The sequence below is a fragment of the Amblyomma americanum genome, chromosome 1, assembly GCF_052857255.1.
Source record: "Amblyomma americanum isolate KBUSLIRL-KWMA chromosome 1, ASM5285725v1, whole genome shotgun sequence".
NCBI lineage: Eukaryota > Metazoa > Arthropoda > Arachnida > Ixodida > Ixodidae > Amblyomma > Amblyomma americanum.
In genome coordinates, this window is record NC_135497.1 from 3,268,323 (window position 1) to 3,292,792 (window position 24,470).

The 24,470-nt window shown below is 45.9% G+C and overlaps 1 protein-coding gene across 3 annotated transcripts in view; it reads left to right on the top strand.

Moving 5' to 3' along the window:
• The window catches only part of PAPLA1 (Phosphatidic Acid Phospholipase A1), a 142,541-nt gene that overhangs the window by 56,062 nt on the left and 62,009 nt on the right, over positions 1 to 24,470 (top strand). For 2 of the 3 annotated variants that reach the window (XM_077642100.1, XM_077642094.1), the window contains exons 6-8: positions 13,976 to 14,111; positions 14,368 to 14,379; positions 14,443 to 14,533. In XM_077642100.1, coding sequence (XP_077498226.1) covers positions 13,976 to 14,111; positions 14,368 to 14,379; positions 14,443 to 14,533 — 239 coding nt within the window. The remainder of the gene's footprint in view (positions 1 to 13,975; positions 14,112 to 14,367; positions 14,380 to 14,442; positions 14,534 to 24,470) is intronic. The other variant, XM_077642107.1, reaches the window with a different exon arrangement.

Below are 24,470 nucleotides of genomic sequence, written 5' to 3' on the forward strand. Positions count from 1 at the left end.
GCGAATCCATTGCACAAAGCGACGTAGTGACGTCCGCCATTTGTCTGCCGCCGCTGGCTGAACTTGGCTTGGCTTGGACTCCTGGTGGATAGCAGTGATCAACGCGTTATTGAAACGAGGATTAAAATTTTGAAATCGGTTTCCATTCGCAAAACAATACTTTTCGAAACATATTGAAGCATAGATCGAAATGTTTTTATGCTGCACTTTTTCTCCATCGCAATCGCCATCATTTGCAAATGGCATTACTTTTGGCCCTGTAGCAGCACGCAGAATAAATGACATTAAGTCGAACAAATGTCATTCGATGGGAATGACATTAGATTTGCCGTGTGGCAGGGGTATTAATCACATTCTATTCTCATTCATGAAACTTGAAAAAATAAGGAAAAAGTACTTCATTCAATATTACAATGAGTGCATTTCTTTTCACCCAACACTGGTGTTAAGCGACAATGCAATTGTTGACATATCATGTGTTTTTAGCTTTTTAAGAGAATCAGGTTTTCTCGAGAGACTATATATTCTGATCCACTGCTTTGTTTCACTTTTTTATACACCTCAGCTGCCTTCTCATTCCTAAGAAGAATGCTGAAGTCTTTATTTGATTGGTTGGGAGCCTTGGGATCCTTGCCCAGCCAAGGATGGCCGCTGAGGTTACATGAACTTCTTTTAAGGTTTTAATACTAGCCATTTTAAAATTTCCTTCCCAGCATTACGAGGTAGTATAATTTTTTAGGTCCTTTACACCACCAATGTTTTTCGCATTTTTGTAAAATTCTGCAGAAAACAATTTTCTTATATCTTGAGATTGGCGCATGATAGCCTTAGATGCTTATGCACCACTAAACCCCACACAGCACAACACAGCAGATTTCACCTTTCCTGGTAACTAAATATCATACTGACATATAAGGCCCAGGGTATAAAATGACCAAAATGTCAAGTGGTGATCTTCTCGTGGAAATCTGTGACAAACTGCTGTGAGAGAAATTGTCCAAGCTTGTCTTTTGGTGACATTGCAGTAAATGTAAGCCCACACAGGTCTCTGGACGCTGTTCGTGGAGTTATTTCTGAGAATGATTTAATACAAATAAGAGAAACAGAAATCCTCAAGAGAATCAAAATCCAGAGGGACAACAAGGATATCCCGACAAAGCATCTCATTCTGACCTCTAGTATTCTGCCTGAGCCCATTGAAATGGGATATGATTCTCAACCCATACTGCTGCTTTACGTGTTAAAAGTATGGCTCTCCAGGCTGCAGTACTGGAGAGCCAACTTGTGCAAAATGCGCTGCCATAGATAACTGGAACGCCGAACCACGTTGCGCAGACTGCAATGGAGGGCACCCTCCATACTCACGGTGGTGGAAAAAGAGAATATCACCTTTCGGAAGCAAGAAAGTGGCTAACCACAGTTAAGATGGCACCATACTCCGATGTGGCATGAAAGGACTCGGCCTGCAGTGCCTGCCCAGAGCACACACACTGATGAGACAGGACTGTCACCTAAAGAATGAGCCTCAGGGTCGGAAGGCTTCTCCATGTGAGGGAAAGTCTGAGAAACGTGCACCTCCAAGCCTCTTCAAAGGCCTCCAGTGAGACTGTAGAGGCAGTGGATGCAGCACCAAGTATCTCCACGCCTTCAACGTCGGAGAAGGGGGGGCACCAAAAATGAGAAAACCTGCATAACAGGTCCAAAACATTATTCCTACATGTAAAATCACAAAACAATAAAACATGGTATTTGCAGTCCAGTGGAATTGCAGGGTTCTGTTAAATAATTACAGCGATGTAGTAGACATCCTTAGCTCAATCTCTCCTGTAGCTTTATGTTATAAAAGACAAACTTAGGTTAGCAGAACATGAACATTCTCAAAAAATCTAAAGTATTTCATTGTGACTGGAAGCACTCCAGTAAACTGAAGGGTAGCGTAACTGTTGTACCAGGTGGCTTTGCCACTTGTGAAACCAAACTGAAACCAAACCTAGAAGCTGTTGCAGTTACTGTTTTTAGTTTCAAGACCATCACAGTATGCTCTGTTTATATCGCACCACACCTCAAATTCACACTTCATGAGTTAGAGGAACTTTGAAGCCAACTGCCGTGGCCATATCTGATAGTAGGAGACATTAGTAGGAGACCTTTAATGCACACTCGCATTTATGGGGAAGCAAACAGACAGTAGAGGCCAAGTCATGGAAGATTTTATTTTGTCCAATAACATCTGCATTCTAAATACAGGTAAACATACATGCTGCAGTCTAAGGTCAGGCAAAATGGGTGGCCTGGATTTAAGTTTTTGTTCACCGAATATCTTTATCGATCTTAAGTGGGATGTATTAGATAACCCTTATGGGTGTGATAATCAGTCAGTCAGTCAGTCAGTCCTGTCGGTCTGTCTGTCATTTCAGTTCCGATCGGTCAGTCGGTCGGTTGGTCGGTCTTATTCACACGGCTAGTAAAAAATACATGCGAATCATCTGGGCCCTTAGCCTTCTCGGCTAGACTTCGGCCCATGCAAGAAATACAAAAAATAATTATAGCGAGACAACTCAGTATTTAACATCAAATTCATGTACTGAAACAGTTATGCAGTAGTTATATACAAAGAAAAGTGAAATACTCAAGAAATTATACAATAGTTACGAGAACAAAAAAAATATGTATGTATGTATGTATGTATGTATGTATGTATGTATGTATGCATGCATGCGTGCGTGCGTGCGTGCGTGCGTGCGTGCGTGCGTGCGTGCGTGCGTGCGTGCGTGCGTGCGTGCGTGCGTGCGTGCGTGCGTGCGTGCGTGCGTGCGTGCGTGCGTGCGTGCGTGCGTGCGTGCGTGCGTGCGTGCGTGCGTGCGTGCGTGCGTGCGTGCGTGCGTGCGTGCGTGCGTGCGTGCGTGCGTGCGTGCGTGCGTGTGTGTGTGTGTGTGTGTGTGTGTGTGTGTGTGTGTGTATGTATGTATGTATGTATGTATGTATAATGGAGTCGAGCATGGGTTGCTTCGGAAAAATTGTTTTATTTTGGTGATTCAAAACTGACATATTTTTATGTTAGCAGGCAGTTGATTCCAAATTATAGCAGTGGCATAGGCAATAGTTATTTTACTGTACACATTGTTAACAACTGGAAGGTCAAAACGACAATTGAAAAAATTTCTAGTTGGACGAGATGGATAAGTGGAAACAGATGATGGTAGTGGATTGTCTTAGTTTAGTTTCTGTATGACCACACAAGCTAGTTTAAAGTCCCGCATAGCAAAGAAGGGTGTAATGTCTAGGTCACGAAAGAGCAGAGCGGATCTATCTGAGTTTACTGTGCGTTATTATACGAAGGACTCTTTTTTTCTAAAGTGACTGTTTGATTTAAGTACGTGTTATATGTAAGTCCCCAGGACTCTATAGAGTAAGTCATATTGGCGTGAAAAAGGCAATAATGCAAAATTTTCAGTGTGTGAAGCGAGAAGAACTTTCTAGCTTTTATTAGGACAAAGCAAGCCCCTCTCAATTTTCTGCTTACACGAATTAAGTGAGGATTAAAATTGAAAACTGAATCAAGAGTTACACCAAGATATACCTGTCGATCGACTCATTCGGGGGGACTTTGCGCCTATTCGTAACTCAGTTAAGCTGTTATTTAGTCATCGAGGTGCGTATTGTTAATTTATTTAGTAAACATCACTGGCATATCAGAGAAAGATCACTATTAGCGTGCCTTTCAGCCATATTAGGTTCCTGACTATAGAAGAGTAGGGCTGTATCTTCCGAGTACATTACAGTTTAGGTATAATTCAGAGCATCTGGCAGATCATTTATGTACAGAGAGAAGAGTAATGGTCCCAGTACCGAGCCCTGAGACTCGCGACACAGGATGGAATGAACACTAGATATGGATTTGTCAATTTTAACACACTGCTTATGGCGAGAAAAATAGCTTTTGATAAACTGCTTTGCTGGACCTCTGAATCCATATCATGTCATGGTCAACAGTGTCAAAATGATTTTTTAATATCAATAAAAATGTCAACTACATACTTTTGGTTATTTGATGCTTTGTCGATGAATTCACTTGAACACTGTACAGCCGTGGAAGTAGATCTGTTTTTCCTAAGCCCATGCTGGTTGTCTACTAGTACATTTTGTTTATCTAGAAAATGGGTAAAATGTGTGACCAATAACTTCTCAAAAACTGTGTTAAGGGCAATAAGTATTGATACTGGCCAGTAGTTCTGGATGCCATCCTTACTACCGGACGTGTATATGGGAGTGACTTGCGCTATTTTAAATGCGTCTGGATATGTGGCCATGTAGAAGGATGCATTAAATAATTTTGCGAAATGCTCGCCCAGTTCCTCGATGCATTGTTTAATGACGAATAAGGGGTTCTTATCTTCACCTGGTGTTCTTCCTCCAGTTATTGTTTTAACAGTTGAAATGATTTCATTATGAGTAACGTCATCATAAACAAAAGAATGAAGTACAGGTGCTGAGAGCTGGGGGCTTCGTGCACAGTGAGTTGTTTGGCAAGAGTTGGACCTATATTACAAAAGTATTGCTTAAAGTCTTCTGCAAGGCTTTCTGTGGTTCTGGTTGCTGGGATAATTTCTGGCAATATATGATCCTTTATATCACGTCGTAAACAAGGCAGCACACCTGGATTCAGCAGGAAAGAAAATCATAGTTTCCTAGGCTAAACCCACCTCTGAGATTAATAGCATGCTTGTCCAATTAATTCCGTAAAGCCTGTGCACATGCAATTATGTAGTTTCTGCGGGAGGTCAGTGGACAGCAAGCGAGTGGGAGCAGCCCCATCACTACTTCGTAGAAGCGACAACAGGCGGTGCAGCTGACACTGGGCTCATGGCGTATAAAGGACCACTATTTTTGTCCCATTAATATGGACAGCGACTCGAAAATAAACAGAGCAGTCTGAACACAGGTTAAAGAAATGTACTGCCTGTGACCAGAACAAGGCCTGCATGGTTGAAAGGAACCAAAGCGGGCATGTCACCTTTATCGCACACAGTAGAAATATACAAGAGTGGAGAGGAACATGCAGCTAAGCAAGAAAGACCCTGAAAGGAGGGAACCAGGTGTGGAGTGGGAGTGCTGTAACAATAGGCCGAAGTATGGAAAAGCTGTCGCATGTGGTTGTAATAAATTTGGTGAACATGAGCTGGGAGTCTGGTAAAGGAGGACACTGAAAGAATGGACAGAGAAAAAGAAAAACGCGCAAAATGGCGGGAAGAACTGAAGTTGTCTTTCTTCGACCCATGAGCGCCATGCCATGTGTATTCTGCGAAGCCGTTAAGCTCTTTGCTCAGTTACCGCACACACTCACGAACTAAGAGTTGTATAGCCTTCACACGGTCTGCTCCATTGTGCCTTTGGGGTGTTCAGAAGGAATGGTTGCTTCCAACATGCGAACTGTGTTTGTCAGTAGGGGCATTGTGAGGCTTCTTTGTAGAGAGCCTTCATTGCTCGGTCGGCCGCACTTCTTTGGAGGTGCTTCTCCATCGGCTATTTTTATACTTGCTTCTTGTGGAAGCATGGCTTTGAGCAGCTGTAAGCAATAAGCCCAATTCGTTCCACACTTGCTCACTAAAAATGGCGCATAGTGGGCAGAAAACGAAAATTGATTTTTGAGGAAAGGAAATGGCGCAGTATCTGTCTCAGATCTTGGTTGGCACCTGCTGTAAGGGAAGGGATAAAGGACGGAGTGAGAGAAGAAAGAGGTGCTGTAGTGGAGGTATCCGGGATAATTTCGACCACCTGCCGATCTTTGACGTCCACTGGCATCGCACAGCACACGTGCGCCTTTTGCGTTTAGCCTTCATCAAAGCCGCGGACGCCACTTTGATATTTTTGGCATTAAGGCGCCATGCTTGTGGCCACAGCACGGAACGTCCAATACAGCACTTTTTCTTCGTCTATGACAATGAAAATTGGTGTGCCATTTCTACATTAACTGATTGACGCATCCTGAACGGTAAATTCCGTAATTCGTAACCATTTGAAAAGAGAGCGTGCCAAAATAAAAGCTACTTATACCTCCATAATACATCATGATGTCCATCTTTACTTGTTATTTACAAACACATTTCGCTGTAGCTGCAAGATATGGTGCCACAAACTTAATGGGGAGGTTCAAAATGTTAAGGGCTTCGGAATTCAAACTATGGAAATTTGGCTTGTATGCGAAAATATGAGGAGGTTTAGGTCACATCTACTTAAATGGACATAGCGCCTGAAGGGGATATGTTTTTAGTACACGATTTTAGAGGAATTGCACCATTTTTGCAATTTTTTGCAGATGTTTTCTTTTTCTTGTGAGCACTATAAAATTTTTTTTTGCAGCTATGCAAGACGTGTAGAACATTTAAAAAAAAAAGTTTGAACCTTATTACAACAGGCTGTGTTTCATTAAAAAAAGTGGCGTGTTTTTGTCACATATTCAGCTGGAAATTTCACCGAGGTGGTCCAGGGAAAAATATAAGACAATGCGTTTGATGGCCCTTATTATTGGCATTGGTCTCAGCTGTTTTCATGAGAGCAATTTTTATTGTGGGCAAAAAAAAATGTTTTGAATTAAGTGTCTGTACTGCTGGTCACCGTTCCCTTGTACTGCCCCTCTGCACAACATGGCGGCGGCGCTGTTGAAAGTCCTGGTCTGCCGCGTATTCCCCACCGAGAGCCCCAGTGTGTGTGTTTGCACAGTCACTGGTGGTATCATTGGCACAGTAAAAGTGCATTCTGCCGGGAGTCTGTAACTGCAGTTATTTGCGTAATAATCAGGCATTGTGTCCTACCAGTGGCACATCTGTTGCAGTCAGGTGCTGAGAAGGGTTCAGCATAGGTTGCAAACCAAAGTGGCCCCAGTAAGTATGGTGGTTAGAATGTATTGAATAGAATGCATCTATAGAATATCTTCGAGAAGCACAACAAATTCGAAAAGCTGCCGCCATGTCTTCCCTTGCCAGTACGAAAAAAGCACTGCACAACTACTACTGAATGGGGCCAGAGATGCTTGCTTACACCTGCTTTGAGTCGTGGAGTAGGATAGATGACAGCGTAAAATGGTGTAATGCCTTTCTGAGGGACCTTTCTTGGACAGCGCTTTCTGAAATCCTGGTGACTTCAGTGTCCTTTATGTGTTATTTTCTGACCTTGTGATGGCGTGTCAGGATAAGACCTTCATAAGGCCTTTGAAGGCTTGCCCTTGGTGCTAGCCATTGTACTGCGCCTCCAAGAATGTGCAAGTGCTCTTGCCATGAGATGTTGCGAAAAAATTCCACTCAGGAGATAGATTAGTGGTTTGTTTTGTTTTTTCTGTTGGCACTATTAGAGAAGTAATGAAATTTTTCTTGCTTTCGGCAGATCTCTATTCAGTATATCTGGGTGCTGGACTTTCCAGTTTTTATTTTTTTAAAATTCGGCATGCTTTTTGTGTGTGTTAATTTGAGAATGCAACTTTAATGTTTTTTTTTTTTGGAGATTATATTTTCCACGGATCAGTTACTGACTTTTTTTGATGATTTCAGCTGTAATCCTGTGCTTTCAAAAGTAAATTAGAGTCCATCTCGGCATTTTTGTCAGCATGAGCAGTTTATTTACCAGTAATATTTGATAAATTGTAAATATTGTCCAGTAATACAAATGTTAGCACTTGTGCTTGTGGTAGGAATTGCCATCGTCAGATAGTCGGCAGCCAAAAACAGAAGTAGAAGTTTGCTTCTAAGAACTAGGTTGGCATGTGGCATTAAAGCGAGGGGTGGGGTGTCACATAGTCTGTACGTTGATGGCTGCGATGCAACAGTCGTTCAGTCGTCATGGCAGCCAGAACATACTTTTTCATGATGCCTATTTTTTATTTTATTTATTTACAGATACTGCAGGCCCTTCTCGGGCCCATGCAGGAGTGGTTACAAGGAGGGAATATAAAACAAAGGGAATACGTAAAGTACAAGGGTACAAAAATAACATTTCATCGCTATAGTGGCACAGGGTACTAATGACGTCAAAGCCAGGAGAAGAAACTAGCGGGTTGAAAAGGAAACACATGTAATTGCAAAGAAAATACAAATGGAAATTGGGCGACATAGGTTCATCACGGTGGTACTGACAGTGATTCAACTCTGTTAACATGCTCTATGAATGATTCGATTGAGTTGCAGTTTACAGCAGCCGGTGGTAGTTTATTCCAGCAAAAAATAGCCGATGGGAATAAAGAATATTTATGAGCATTAATGTGGCTTATGGGTTGATGAAGTGCTTTTTCATGGTTATTTCTTGAAGAGTGACGGAATGGTTCCTGGAGGTATGTTTCTCTTGAGATGTTCAAATGACCGTAATAAAGTAAGTACAGAAATTTAAGCCTTGATGTTATTCTGCGCTGTGCTAAGGTGTGAAGATCTGCTTTGTGAAGTAGGTTAGATACGCTAGAATGTCTAGAAAAATTTGAGTATATGAAGCGTACTGCTAGGTTTTGAATACGTTCCAGCTTGCCTATCAAATATTTTTGGTGTGGGCTCCAAATAAGATCCGCGTATTCTAAGGTCGGTCTTACGAGTGTTTTATACGCATTAAGTTTCACGTTAGGAGGTGCGTTGCGTAATCTTCTTCTAAGGAAATACAGCTTACCTTGGGCCTTATGACATATGTTTTTAATGTGCTGTTCCCAGCATAGATTGCTGGATAGTGTCACTCCTAGGTATTTAATGTTATTAGTTCTCTCGACAGGAACATTAGTTATAGTGTATAAAAAATCTAGTGGCTTTTTTTTCTTACTGAAAGTTATGCTCTTTGTTTTGGTGGCATTAAGTCTCATTCCCCACCTAGTGCACCAAGACTGAATAGACGATAGAGATTCATTTAGTTTAATTTGATCATTAATGGTGTCTATTTCCTTATATACCACGCAGTCGTCCGCAAAGAGCCGAATTTGTACCTCAGGGTCAACGCATAGATAAATATCATTGATATATATTAAAAACAATAAGGGGGCGAGGACTGAACCCTGTGGTACACCTGAGTAGACATCCAAATTATCAGATTCGGAACTTTTCAGTTTGACGCACTGTTTACGATTTTTCAAAAAGCACTCAACCCATGAAATGATAGTGATTTCGATCCCTATAGCCTGCAGTTTTGTTATTAAATCTAGGTGAGGAACTAAATCAAATGCCTTAGAGAAGTCTAAAAAAATGGCGTCTAACTGACTCCTTACATTAAGGGCGCTTGCGATATCGTGTGGTTGTTGATAATTTCGACCTAAAGCCATGTTGCCTACTGTAGAGGAGGTTGTTAACCTCTAAGTGGTTAATAATTGCTTTGTAAATAATATGTTCGAGTATTTTACAAGTAGAGCTTGTTAGCGAGACCGGTCTGTAGTTGTTTAGTTCATTTTTGGGACCGCCTTTATGAATTGGAACTACTTTAGCCCTGAGCCAGTCATCCGGGACTGTTAGGGTTTGCAACGACAGAGTGAAAATTCGGAACAAATATTTGGAAACCCAGAAGGCGTATCTGTTCAGGAAATTATTTGAGATGTCATCAGGCCCCGGAGATTTCTTTACGTCTAGATTGCTCAGCAGGCAGAAAATGCAGTCTTCACTAATGTTTATTTCTGACATGGGATGAGTGATGGAGTAAGAATCAAGGGAAGCACCTGAAACCGAGCGTGAGAAAACAGACTGAAAGAACGAGTTAAATTTGGTAGCAATAGCGGCAGTGTTGGTTATAGTTTCACTGGACGTTTTTATTTCAGAAACTGTGGATTGCTCGCATGCTAAGTAGCGCCAAAACTTTGCCGGGTCATGCTTCATAAATGACGGTAACGTCTCCGAGAAGAAACGTGTTTTCGCAGCTCGAATTTTACCTTTGAGTGTACTGACAAGGCATGCAAGGTTGCTTGATAGGCAACGCTTGCGCCGCCGCTTAATCTTTCTTTTCAGATGGATAATTTCTCGCGTTATCCACGGATATTCTCGGTTCACACGTTTTTTCCTCAAAGGAATGTACTGCTTTTCGCAGAAGTGAACAGTTTTTTTGAAATAGGACCACATTTCACATACGTCATTGAGTGCTTCAAATGCTGGGTAACAAGATTCCAGGCGAGCAAAAACAGAAGTGTCATCTGCCCGCTCGTAATCTTTAACAAAAGTGACAGATGGTTTCACAGTCTTAGTTGAAACATGCAACGGACATGCTAGGATTAACATCTTATGATCTGAGATTCCATGAGCTACATTTACGGAACAATCTTGAAGTGAATTGCTAACAAGCATAAGGTCGAGTAGAGAAGAGCAACACCCGACAGTACGAGTATCAGAAGTTACTAATTGTTTTAATGAAAAACTAAAGGTACTTAGTAACAGCATTTCAGCGCTTTTCACTTCCTTGTTGTCGTGTGACATGTCTGACCAATTGATTCCAGGCAAGTTAAAGTCTCCTGTAATGATTATTTTGGATCGTGAGTTGGTACATTGCATGAGGTAGTCGTGCATTACTTCGAGATACTCGGGGGGAGCATTGGGTGGTCGGTACACGCCTCCGAGGAGTATGCGTTTGCCCGCGTATTCTATATTACACCATATGCTTTCATGACCATCAATGTCCTCCAGGCGGGAAAATTTAATGTCGTTTTTTTATTGCTATCGCGACTCCTCCACCTCTTGCGCCTCGGTCTTTGCGGATAAGTTTGTACGAAGGCGGGATTATGTCCGAGTCGCGCACTTCAGCGTGCAACCACGTTTCGCTGATGACCAGAATATGTGGCTGATAAGACAGTATTATGCCTTCAAGAAGACTGAGTTTGTTAAGTATACTTCGAGCGTTGAGGGATACGACTCTGAGAACTTTATGGCTTGTTTGTCATTTTTTGCCTCGGGCTTTCTTTTTCTCAGGTGCAGAGGCGTCTGAGCTAGTTGCCTCCATTCTGCAGACATTTGGTTTGTCAAGTGCAGAAGCACCTAAGCGAGGTGCCTCCATTCTACAATTCTGTTGTGAATTCCAAATGTACACCTTTCCGTCCACTTTCAGCTTATCGAATACCAGTGACACTTTCGCTCCATTCGCTTTTTCTTCCGCTGCAGAACGCCAAAGGTTTGCTCGTATGTCTCTCACTCTCTTCGAAAAGTCCTCACTTATAGAGAAGTCTGATCCTTTCAGTTTAAAACAACTAGACAGAATCTTAGCTTTTTCAGAAAAGTCAAAAAATCTTAACATGATCGGTCGGCAGCGTTTGCTGTTGGAGTTTCCGATTCGATGTATTCTTTCTATTGAGGATACTTCTACTTCAAGGATGTCTTTAAAAATTCCTTGCTTGACTTTACCCTCGAGTACTTTTGCGTCTTCCTCCGGCTCCTCTTTTACCCCGTATATGGGAAGGTTATTACGTCTGCTCCTGTTTTCTAGATCATCTAGCTTGGCTGCCATGTCCAACACCTGTATATTGGCATTCGTACAGACTACCTCGCATTCTGCTATTTTCTTTTCACACTGCTTCAATCGGCTCATTTCCGTCTCGATTACCGTAATCCTGTCTTGAATACTACTGACTGTTGATTCTACTTGCTTCAGATTCGATGTTAGCTGCCTCAAAACTTTGTTGGTTTTCGTCTGTTCTTTAAGAATTCTTTTCAACATTTCACTGTTAGAGCTAGACTCTGAGTCCGAGTCAGAGCTCGGTCCCGGGTTTAATTCCACGTCACCGGATGTTAGTAGCAGCAGACTAATTACATCAACACATTCCACCAATGTGGAAACAAGAAACTGTGGACTTGGTAGCACCATCAAGGCACGGGAATCATCCCGGATAGAATAAACTGTGTATTTATCACCAACCTGGGCAACGAAGAAGAAATGAATGAGCATCCCTGCTCGTCCGGTGCCACCAAGTCCACTGAAGTGTTGGTCGGTGGGGCTCTTGAATATATAGCTGCGTTGACGCGCTTCTGTTGACGTCATCGCCTGGGTCAGCTGATGTGGGCGGACCACGCGCGGAAGGGACCGGAACGATGGCGGTAGTGTCCTGTCGTTGATACGGCTATCAAACGAGCGATCCAGGGGATTCAACGCGCCTGCCTCTCGGCCAGCATGCGCAGTGCGTCCATCGATGGTCCTGGCCGGCAGCAGTGCGATCTGGGCAGTGCGATCTTGTCAGTGTCCAACATGCTGTTGGTAAACCTACTTAAATGCTCTAAGCGGGTGATGAACAGTGCTTAGCTAGCAAGCGGTGTGGAGGTAGTGCTTCCCAGTCTGCAGAGCGGAGCACTACCTCACAGAGCGCAACTGTGCTGCTGATCGAAAAAATGAATGTGAATTAGCTCAGCTAATCCAGGATATACAAAGCGAACGCTGTTGGTGTTCGTTGGCGTTGGCGTTTACAACATTCTAGCTCTTAGCGGCTGTGCCGCAGCGGAGGATATAAGCCGCGGAGCGGTTGCACGCCTTGGGAGAAAGCACAATGGAAGAAGAGGACGCGGCTGGTGGCCGCGTGTATAGCAAGCAGCATCTTCAGAGCCTACGGGAGGTTGCTTCTACCGACCCCAAAGTCATTGCCTAGCATGAGGCAATGTAAGGCATGTGAGGCATGAGGTCCATGTAAGAATGAAGCACGGAGAGCTGAGCGCGTGTCGGAGATGTCCGAGGTATGTGAAGAACGTCTCGCCAAGCGTCTTCACCTCCAAGCAGCCGTGTCTTTTTCCATTGTGCCTTCTCCCAAGGCGAGTGGCTGCTAAGAGCATAGCGCATGCGCAGTGAGGCACATAGCTAAGTGATGACGTCACACTGGGTGCTCCGCGGAGACCGGCAAGGTGACGCCACGCGGCGAACACCTGCGGCTCGGCGCAGCTGGTTGCCATGGTTACAGCATGTGCGCAGAAGTGACTAGCGCGAACTGCCTGAAATGCGCTGCTGACTAGCCTAGTGTAGCTTTCGATACAGAACACCACTGCCGCAAATGCCCCTGGCTTTCCTACTTAGTCAACAACAGCCAGCTAGCTAAGCCTTCCATGCCAAGAATACTGACCTTTTTTCGTTAAAGTAAAATTTCGAAAACTCACTCACTTCAGCATACTTTTATCGTTTCTGCTTTTCCCTTTTTTTTTTCAGCTTAGGGGGGATGTGGGGCTCAAGTCGTGAAAACCTAGAAAAAAATCAGATCTTAGAAAACGCCAGATTTGGTATCTATAAGGTTTTTTTGCTGATTTCCCAAAAAATGTTCCCCAAAAACAACCCTGAAATGACTAAGAAAATGCTTTTGTGACCATAGGTAGCAAAAACTGGCTGGAATTTCCATGAAAATCCCCGTTTTCTCGAGTGTTTTCTCGCTTGACTGCCCTGCTTGCAGAACGCATAGCATGACAATGGCTTCACGGATTTTCATGCAGTTTGTTGCATTGTGTTCCTTGATAAATTCCATAGGCAGTGACATTTCTATATGTCTGAATTACTCTCCCATTTCTTCACTCAGTCACTAATTTGACATAACGATAATGATTACATTATGCAAGTGTGGATATAACATTTTGTGTAGAAAAAAATCAGGCAGCTAAAAATATTTGGGAATGTCAATGCATCAACCATTCCTTTGGGGAAAACTTGAAAGTGTCTGCAGGCTCTTGCCACGTTTTATCATCACACCGGGCTATCTGCAAGTTTGGTATAGCAGTGAAGCATATAAAAATTTATAATGTCGAAACTACTGAAGTTCTTTCAGTTAAATGACCTATTATGCATTGAATTTTAGTCTATTCAAATGTTTATAGTCGGCTTGAAATTTGGGAGGGTTCAGCAAAGAAGTGAGCAAAAATAACAGATATTAATTAAGCATTAATTGTGATTCAGTAAAGAGCATGGAAACCTGGTTACAGTGGTACCAATGTGACCACTCTAACCCCAGTAGATCCTCATGTAAAATACCCTGTCCCCTTAAGAATTGGAAAGTACAGAGAGTGTGTTTGTTGTGCAGAATCAACTTCCACCCCAGCTGCTTCTTCGCCCTGGGATCTCCCATTGCAATGTTTCTGGTGGTGCGTGGCAATGAGGCTCTGGGTGAAGACTTCAAGCTGCCCACTTGCCCGGCCTTCTTCAACATCTTCCATCCGGTAAAGGACTGGGGGGGGGGGTTCCTCCTGTGCTGCCATGGTGTGCACGTATGCAGCAGTGCCTTTTTCGTGCAAAGGGGGAGGGAAGGGTGCCTGAGTTTTAGGGGCAGTGCAGTCGCTGCTTCAACTGTTGGCCATCAGTATCTCCTGGGGTCACTTTTGGCTTTGAGAAAATGCCGCCAGCGCGCTATTCGTTTGCTGCTCTTTGACCTGGCTCCCACTTTCTTGTTTTTCATGTTTTCCGGACCAAGTGCAGTTTGACCCTGTGGTAAGTGGCCTTTTCCAGTGCCCCACTGTTGAGTCACAGCTGCCTTTCTTAATGTGTTGGCAGGCTTACCGCATGGAGAACCTGATTGATCCCAACTTCACGGCTTGTCCCGTCTTGATTCCTCATCACAAAGGCCGCAAGCGAATGCACCTTGGTAAGTGCTTGCAGTGGGAAACGAGCAGAGTGCCATTTGCTTCGTGGCTCGTGCTGTCCAGTGTGGGAAGTGATGGAGATGGCAACTGTCCAGCAACTTGTCTACCTCAGTGGTGGGAAAAGTGCACTGTTGAACTAGCATATCTTGCAGTGACTATGCAGTGGGAAACCAAGGGCATTGAAGCTTCCTATAAATAGGTGACTTCTTAATACGTAATTGCTGGCTATTTGCATACTAGCTACTTGGACGAGACAAGAAAAGGACGCAAACACAGGTGCTGACTAACAGGTGTGTGTATTGCCTCAACATGGCTTATGTAGGCGCTAGGTTCGACTAGGAAATAAAAACACCTCACGCATCCATGGGCCCACATTGGCATCTGCAACATGTAGATGATGGTGAGTTGCGACACCACAGGCTCCCGAGCATCCGCTGTACAGCTAGCTGTACATCGGGTGTACAGCTGGCGTGGGCAGGACTTCAAGTTCTGTCCCGTCCCCTTGTTGGGCTCCTTAGCCAAACGGTACATATATTTTATGACTCCCCCTTTCCCACAAAATGATGCCTCACAAAAGAGGGTGGACCGAGGCAACTTTTCAGTACTTCCAGAAATCGAAAGAAATAATACCATAATTCCATGTTCTGCACAATGAAGAGAGATGAAAAACTGCTCTATCAATATCCCCATTCTTGGTAGCAAAAAGCTTGACCGATGCCTTTGGCATGAGCTACAAGCTAAAAAAAAAAAAATGCGTGGTGGCTACCTCTTACTAGAACTGAAAGACAATGCCCAATATTCCAAACTATCCAACATAGCGTCAATTGGGGAAGCCCCAATCTCAACACAGATCCTTAACACCGTTTGGGGCGTGATCTCTGAACCTGACTTTCTCAAACTCACCGAAACGGAAAAAGCTGGAGGGTCCCAAAGACCAAAATGTCATCAATGTCTACTACATCACAATCAGGAAAGAAAACAAAATACCAACAAAGTATCTTGTCCTCACTTTCAACTCAAGTACACTCCCCGAAGTGATAGAAGTTGGTTATTTGAAAATAAATGTCTGCCACTGCATACCGAACCCATGACGATGCTTCAACTGCCAGCAATACGGTCATGGCTCGCAGAGTTTCCGTGGCCGCAAAACATGCGTGAAATGCGCCTCACATGATCACATATCTGAGACCTGTGAAACTGCACCATGCTGCATTAACTGTCGAGGAGATCCCAAAACCCTGCCCAGAATGGAAAACTGAAAAAAGAAATAATTACTGTGAAAGCAATAGAAAACATTTCGTTCAAAGAAGCACGTCAGTGACTCTCACATGCCATCGGCATGCTCTCTTTCAGTGCAAAAACAAATTTTGTCAATGTGGTGTGACGGGGTGGGGCACCACACCGGGCTTCGGCACCTGTCACTCACAGTGAGCCCATGGCAGGGCCATCCGCGCCCCCTGCAGATGCAGCCACCCTGCCGTCTCCTAGGAAAGGGCCTGCCAGCTCTTGAGTCAGCAGCCTAAACAACCTCCCCATCGCAGCAGGCCCACATCCCAGTGAGGCAATGGACACAAACTCCAGCACATCCACGATGCAGGGGTGGCACAGCCCACTAGAGATAACAGAGAAAACATTACAGAATTGCACTTAAGTCTGCTTACGAGCGGAAATGCAAAAGCCTTTCCCTTTATTCTCTCTCTCTCCCCCCCCCATTTTGTGATTGTGTTTGTTTTCTTTTTATTATTATTTGTTTTTATTTGTGCTTTTTTATTTTATTACATACATGTTGCCTAAGAACTGTTGCTTAATGTACTATTGCATTTTTGTTTTATTTACCATGCAACTTATGATTGACAGCTATTGCGTACAACATCCGTCTACAACTTCTGTCCACGCCACTCATGAGCCAAGAAAGGTTTATGCCCTAAAACTTTCAGCGCTTGCAAACAAGGATGGTGTTGCAAATGGGTTGCAAGCCCCAAGGGTAGCGTTGGCCTGGCGGCCTGGGGCACAGCTGGAAACATCCGAAGGTCCCGGCAAAGGATAAGTCGACTGGCAACAGAACAACTTGTTTATTCTGGCATCGCAAAAGAGCAGCCGGTCAGGGCGACCACGTTACTCGACGGAAGAACATCGAAGTCTCTCTTTGGCGTCCGGGGCAGCGGCTTTTATACGCTCGGAGTCGAGGGCAAGAAGGAACGGCTTGGGATGAGTCGCACGAGACGGCGACGCACGGACATGTTGAGACATGAAGTGACGCGTCCGCCGGGCCGGCGCCGGTCAGACCTCCTCGCCTCCCAGTTGGGGAGCTCCTCTCCCCGGCTGCCGCGCTTTGACAAGCGTGGGCACTAACATGCACACACACACACACACGCACACACGACGACACGTGGCATTGAAACCTGCCTGGACGCGCTTGGCGGGAGGCGTTACGGCAGCACTGAACGGGCCCAAAATGACCGCCACTTTGAACGAAGCCCCGGCGTCCGTTGCATCCGCGCCGGCTATACCGCGCGTCGTAGGCGAAACGTAACAGACCGCCCCGCCGGGAGAAGGAGATCCCGATGGTCAGGGGACTGCATCCGCTGTCCAGAGGGATGTCGCTCGATGATGCTCGTAATCGAAATCGGTCGTCCCTCGGCGTTGCATGAGCGCAGCGCACAGAGAAGGCCTCGTTCTCAGGTTCAGGTTCACATAGGGCACTGCAAAGTGACTTCGGGAGAGTTGCCATATTTGTGCTCGTTCCCAGCAAGCGTTAGAACTACGCCGAAACGCAACCGCTCAGTCAGCAAGCACGAGACAACCCTCACTAAGCTATGCCAGGTTCTTTCCCCTTTTATACTACTGCCTAGTTCCTTACAGTAGTCAAGCAGCACTCAGAACGCGTTCACAAATTGGAAAATTGCACTAGAAAGCACATAATCACTTTGAAACACTAAACAAAAGCAATATGTTAAAAATCCTGCCTCAGGAAGAAAACATCAGTAACAAACAACTTTGAGGCGGATTCCTACGTTAGGGGCTTCGACTTAAGCCATCGGCGTTACCGTTGAGACTCCCCTTTTTGTAACGCACCTCAAAGGAATATTGTTGCAAAGCGAGGCTCCAGCGCAGGAGGCGGCCATTTTTGGGAGAGATGGTCTGCAGCCATTGGAGAGGGCAGTGATCCGTCTCAATGATAAACCTCGAGCCGGCTAGGTAGCATGACAATTTCTGAACGGCCCACATGAGACACACACACTCTTTCTCGGTGGCGCTGTACACCTGCTCACGACAGGTCAGCTTACGACTAGCATAAAGGACGGGGTGTTCCACTTCTCCATTTTCCCGTTGGCACAGTACAACGCCCATGCCTCGCTCACTAGCATCGCACTGAACAACGAACCCTTTTGTGTAGTCTGGCGATCGTAGCACAGGCTGGCTTGTTAGGGCGCTCTTTAGGGCGCTAAAAGCTCTTTCCTTTGTCTCGCTCCAGACGACTGTTTGGGGCTCTGTTTTTCTTAGAGCATCCGTCAGGGGAGCCGCGATATCGGAGTACCTGGGGATGTACCTCTGATAGTAGCCGGCAACACCTAAGAACGACCGAATATCGGTCTTCGTGCGCGGTTGCGGGAAGTCTTGCACAGCGGCCACCTTTATTTCAGAGGGGCGGCGACGACCCTGTCCAATCACGTGACCGAGGTAGACAACCTCGGCCTGTGCTAATTGGCACTTGGGAGCCTTGACTGTCAAGCCCGCTTCGCGCAGGCGGGTTAGCACTGCCCGCAAGTGTGCCATATGCTCAGACCAGGATGCGGAGAATATCGCTACGTCGTCTAAATACGGTAAAGCGAATTCTTCCTGTCCCCGCAACACTTTGTCCATGAGGCTTGAAAAGCAGTATGGCGCATTCTTCAAACCAAAACTCAAAACTTTAGGACGGAATGTTCCCATTGGTGAAATGAACGCCGCATACCTACTAGCCTCTTCTGTAAGTGGAACCTGCCAATAACCCCTGACAAGATCTAGGGTGGAAATAAACTGAGCGCTACTAACTTTCTCAAGGCGCTCCTCGATGTTAGGGATCGGATAAATTTGATCCTTAGTGATGGAATTAAGCCTGCGGTAGTCGATGCAAGGACGAGGTTCCTTGCCCGGTACCTCAACTAAAATCAAAGGGGAGGTATAATCACTCTCACCCACCTCAATAACACCGAGCTGTAGCATTTTCTTTACCTCAGCCTCCATAATATCGCGCTGGCGGGGTGACACCCGGTACGCCTTGGATCGTGCTGGCTCTGGGGAGGTAAGTTCTATATCATGAGTAAGGACAGAAGTCCTACCAGGCCTCTCAGAGAACTGACCTTGAAACTCTTGTAAGAGTTGGTGTAGTTCGGTTTTCTGCTCACCCGACAGCGGTGCTTTAATGATTAAGTCACTAATGACCTGATCAGTGTCTTCCCTGTTCGTCACTGAGCCTAGTCCCGGAAGCTCTTCTAACTTTCCCGTGTCGGGCATTTCCTCTCCAGTACCTGGTGCCTTCAACACTACAGGCTCAATTTTATTAAGATCGGACGTGCTCTGAATATCAGCTTGCTGCGCCTCCGACCCTTTTTCATTGTTCGACAACGTCGGCCCCGCAACTACCGCCTTTGCAGCGGGCTCCCGAACTCTCGATCTGGTTAAGGCCTGAACGCTAGCCTCACCAAACAAAAGCCCCTTCTCGCGCAGGAGGTGATCGGACCTGTTCGAAAATAGGTACGGGTACTGGGGGGGCAGCATAGATGACACTACGGCCTCCGTCTCAAGTGCTCCGAAAGGTCCTTCAATAAGCACTTTTGCTACGGGCAGACACACGCTATGAGCTTCCACGGCTTGCTTGATCCATGCGCACTCGCCCGTGAACATATCGGGTTCTACGTAAGAGGGGTGAACTACATCCATTGTAGCTGCGGAATCACGAAGCACTCGGCACTCTTTCCCGTTCACGAGGAAGTCTCGCATGTAAGGCTCGAGAAGCTTCATGTTCACGTCAGTGCTACATAATGACAAACACACGACTTTTCTTTTTGTTTCTGGACACTGCGCCGAAAAGTGACCCGGCTTCTGGCACGTATAACACGCGCGCTTGCCTCGTCTCGAACCGCTTTCTGCGTTTGGCTTCGGCTGCCACCATCTCCTTACGTTCGGTCGGACTGCTTTCACTCGCATCCGCACTACGTGTGTCCCCCCTTGCTCTCATGGGTGTGAACTTCGGCCTCTCAGACTCGGAGCCAAATTCACCCTTTTGACCGTCCTTAGCTCCGCGAGCCCGATGCGTCACAAACTCCTCGGCTAGCTCGGCGGCTTTAGCCACTGTACTAACGTCTGGCCTATCCAAGACCCAGTACCGCACGTTCTCAGGTAACCGACTATAAAACTGTTCTAGCCCGAAACACTGCAGAATTTTCTCGTGGTCACCAAACGCTTTCTCTTCTTTGAGCCACTCCTGCATGTTTGACATAAGCCTGTAGGCAAACTCTGTAAATGACTCACTTCTGCCTTTTTCATTTTCCCGAAACTTCCGACGGAACGCCTCCGCTGACAGCCTGTACTTTTTTAGCAGACTCGATTTCACTTGGTCGAAATCCTCTGCCTCCTCTCTCTTCAAGCGAGCGACTACGTCGGCCGCCTCGCCGGGTAACAAAGTGAGCAAGCGCTGTGGCCACGTTTCCCGAGAGAACCCCTGCTTCTCGCACGTTCGCTCAAAGTTAACCAGGAACAAACCAATGTCCTCTCCAAGCTTAAACGGCCGCATCAGGTCAGTCATTTTGAACGATACCCGTTCTCCTGCACCATGTGCCTGACTTCCATTACGAGCGCGTTCCATCTCTACCTCGAGATGCTTCATTTCCAAAGCGTGTTGACGGTCGCGCTCTTTCTCTTCTTGCTCTTTACGTTCGCACTCCTCTTTTTGCTCTTTACGTTCGCGCTCGTCTTTCTGCTCCCTCTCCTTAATGGTCTCAAGGCATTCCGACAGCTCGTCATCCTCAGCCTCCAACTCAAGAATAGCCCTTAGCAGTTCTGGTTTTCTGAGTTTGTCTGAGACATCCAGACCCAACTCTCTTGCAAGCTCCAGCAATTTCGGTTTGCGCAACGACTTCAAATCCATGGCTGCTCCGAATGCTGCTTTCTCTACTGCCTACTATTGTCTTGCCGCAAACTAACCCGGCAGCAACGACAACCACAATTACCAGCTCTGTTTCTGACACTAACAAAAGCCTGGCAAAACTCAGAAAATGAAAGTCCCGCACTCACTAAACCTCGCAGCCAAGAATTCAGCGCAGTCGTTCTGCTGCAGGCAACCAGTCATCACACAGGGCTCGTTGCACTGCTCCCGGATGGTCGTTGTGCTGCTCAGCATACAGTTGACCGCATATTTTCGCTGCTGGCCTCCGTTGTCGCGATCTCACCGCTGGCAACCAGTTGTTGCAAATGGGTTGCAAGCCCCAAGGGTAGCGTTGGCCTGGCGGCCTGGGGCACAGCTGGAAACATCCGAAGGTCCCGGCAAAGGATGAGTCGACTGGCAACAGAACAACTTGTTTATTCTGGCATCGCAAAAGAGCAGCCGGTCAGGGCGACCACGTTACTCGACGGAAGAACATCGAAGTCTCTCTTTGGCGTCCGGGGCAGCGGCTTTTATACGCTCGGAGTCGAGGGCAAGAAGGAACGGCTTCGGATGAGTCGCACGAGACGGCGACGCACGGACATGTTGAGACGTGAAGTGACGCGTCCGCCGGGCCGGCGCCGGTCAGACCTCCTCGCCTCCCTGTTGGGGAGCTCCTCTCCCCGGCTGCCGCGCTTTGACAAGCGTGGGCACTAACATGCACACACACACACACACGCACACACGACAACACGTGGCATTGAAACCTGCCTGGACGCGCTTGGCGGGAGGCGTTACGGCAGCACTGAACGGGCCCAAAATGACCGCCACTTTGAACGAAGCCCCGGCGTCCGTTGCATCCGCGCCGGCTATACCGCGCGTCGTAGGCGAAACGTAACAATGGCCATGAAGAAGACGTGCACTAACTTTCAACTGGTGTTTATTCATTGTGTGAACCATTTTTTATACACGTGGATGCTAGAAAACCACAAATACCAAACCGCTAGTAGAATTTCAATGGTCGTTCGTTTCTTCGAGGATGGTTTACGAATCCTTCCTCTAGTGTCGTTCGTCTTGGAAGATGGACAGGAGGCGAGCTTGTAGATGATGACAGCAGAGCATATATTTACAGCATACATATACAGAGAGTTAAACTGGAAAAAGCAGAACTGAATTTACTAAAGAACAAACTGCTCTACTTTACTCATCGACCGAGCAGGTTAGAGCCTAAGTAGCACCACGTTACATGCTAAGCATGGAGCCCAGCTCAGACTGGACTGGACTGCATCCGTTTACATGCGCTTTTAAGCACTTCATTAACAAAGGACTAAGGGCGGTCTTTTTCAGTGGCCCGCCCTAAGCATCAATTCTCCAATCAAAAATAACATGAGAGATGGGGACAACCCATTGGGTTGGGCTTAGCCTCGAACCCAGGGTCTTGTTAACAACACAAACTAAATAAAAAAACAAATACGCCACCACTCTCTCTCAAGTGAGAGTATCCACACGCTCTCCCTTCGGAGCTAATCCTTGCCTCAGGCATACCGCCACTCACCATCGGTCCGCGTCGCCCGTCAGCAACAGAGGAGGGGGTGAAAGGGCCCACGATGCTGCCGCGCTACCAACGGCGGGACACAGCTAATATGCATGAAGGGGTTTGTCTGCCGCTCCGGGAAACCAGATTAAGGATCGCCCCTGTCTTCCCACATTCTTGGCGAGTACTGCCTGTCCGCCATGACAGGTGTCCGTCACGGCCCTCCTGGGAATGCGCTTTTGGTTCATGAGGCACGGCGGGACGCTGCGGGTGCCTTCATGGCGATAGCTCATGTCGTTGGGGGGGGGCTCTCGCTTATACTGGGGAGCGGTTTCCGCATCTGCCGGCGTCCTGCTTCCTGCAGACGTACGCAGCTGGAAAAGATCGGCGGCCTTACACCAGTTATCACTCCATAAGTCACAAACAAAACAACCAGCTTAACATTGATTATCACCCCCAAGGAAAGCGAGCTCCTTCCCTGAGAGCGGTATAGAAGGAACACTAACACAATTGTCTTTCAATTTTCTTGTGTTTCTGGCTTCAACAATCTCGCGTGTAAGTTGCTCTTTGTTTCGGTTTATGACCTTGCATTCTTTAAACAAGGGATGACACCCATCCGACTTGCACTGCAAACAGTGTTCAGTTTCCTTTACGGTTTTTGTTGTGCTCCCTGAGTCTCTCATTTACACACTGGCTGATCTGGGCTGCATAGCATTTAGGGCATGACACGACCCCTTCTGCACAGTCCACATGTCTCCTTTCGTGCTTTGTTGTGCACATGTCTTTCTTTATGGCATAGGGATTAGTCATTTTGCTCAGCTTGGCTAGTTTATCGGGCGCCGAAAAAGCTACTTTAACACTGGCTCGCTGCCTGATTTTTTTCAGATTATGCGAAATGTTAAGATATGCAAGCACAGCTACTCTTTTGTACTTCTCAGTTAGGCTTTGAACGCGAGATTGGCTTTTGCTGGTCAGACTTTTGGCTACTGCTACTAACAGTGCATTGGGATAGCCTGCTTCTCATAATCATTCGACCTGTTCGTTGAAACTGTGCTTTTTGTCTTGTGGTCGCATGATTTCTCGAGCGTCTTATTAAGGCAACTTTTAACAGTGCTTCTTTTGATTAGTTTAGAATGGGCTGATTTATAAGGAAGTAATGGTTTGTTAGTCCTAGGAGCATAGCTCCAGCATGTGTGGCCTTCTCCGAAGGTCAGTCTGATGTCTAGAAAGCGGATTTCCTTGTCATCTGGCATTTCATATGTCACCTGTAGTGGGTTCAGGCATTCTTTAAAAATTTCTATAGTTTCAGAATACACATTCTAAAGGTCTTCCACGGTGCATTCACAAACAAGCAAAAAGTCATCCACATACCTAAAAGGCACTGGTCGAGCGTTCTGTCCAGGTGGGACAAGTACAAATTGCTTAGTATTGGTGCTAAACAAGACCAGATACACACGCCCTCCTTCTGAAGGTAGGGTTCAACTAACCAGTTTATATATATGGAGTCAAGATAAATATTTAATAGATCTAAAAAGCCTTGTACAGACACACCTGTAGTGTTTTGGAATTCCACAACACCTAAATCGTCAATTCTGTCCGCAATACACTTTACTAAGCCTGTCTGGGGTAGTGAGCCGTACAGATCTTTGATGTCTGCTAAGAAGGCTTGGACGTCCTTGTCATGTTGCGATCTGAAAAAGTCTAAAATTTCTTCCGAGTTCTTTACAAGGAAACGGTCCTTGAGTGTTAAAAGGTTTAGTTTTTCTTTTAAGAATCAAGCGACTGACTTCTGCCATATATAATTTTCTGATATAATTACCCTGAGAAGGACGTCTGTTGTCTTCTTCATGTTCGTCCTCGTTTGCAAGTGCTAAAAGTTTTGTCATGACATACCAACTCGCCCGAACAGCCACTGCGAGATAACAGGCCCCAAGAAATCGGGAGTCTAGGTTTTTAACCATATCCCCAAATAAACAGAAAAATATCACTCCTAATTCATTCGAACTGTCGAGGACTTCTGAACAGCTACAGTGATGTAATAGACCTCTTAAACCCAGTTTCTCACGTGGCTCTGAGTGTACAGGAAACGAACTTAGGACCTCAGCATAAGCACATTTTAAAGAAATATAAAGTCTTCTGCTGTGACAGAGAGCCACTCAAGTAGGCTCTCTGGAGGTGTGGCTGTACAGAGTGGTGTTGCAACTCGCAAAGTCAAGCTTGAAGCTGTTGCAGTCACTGTTCTACATTTCAAAACAATTATCGCAATTTCTGGACTATAGAC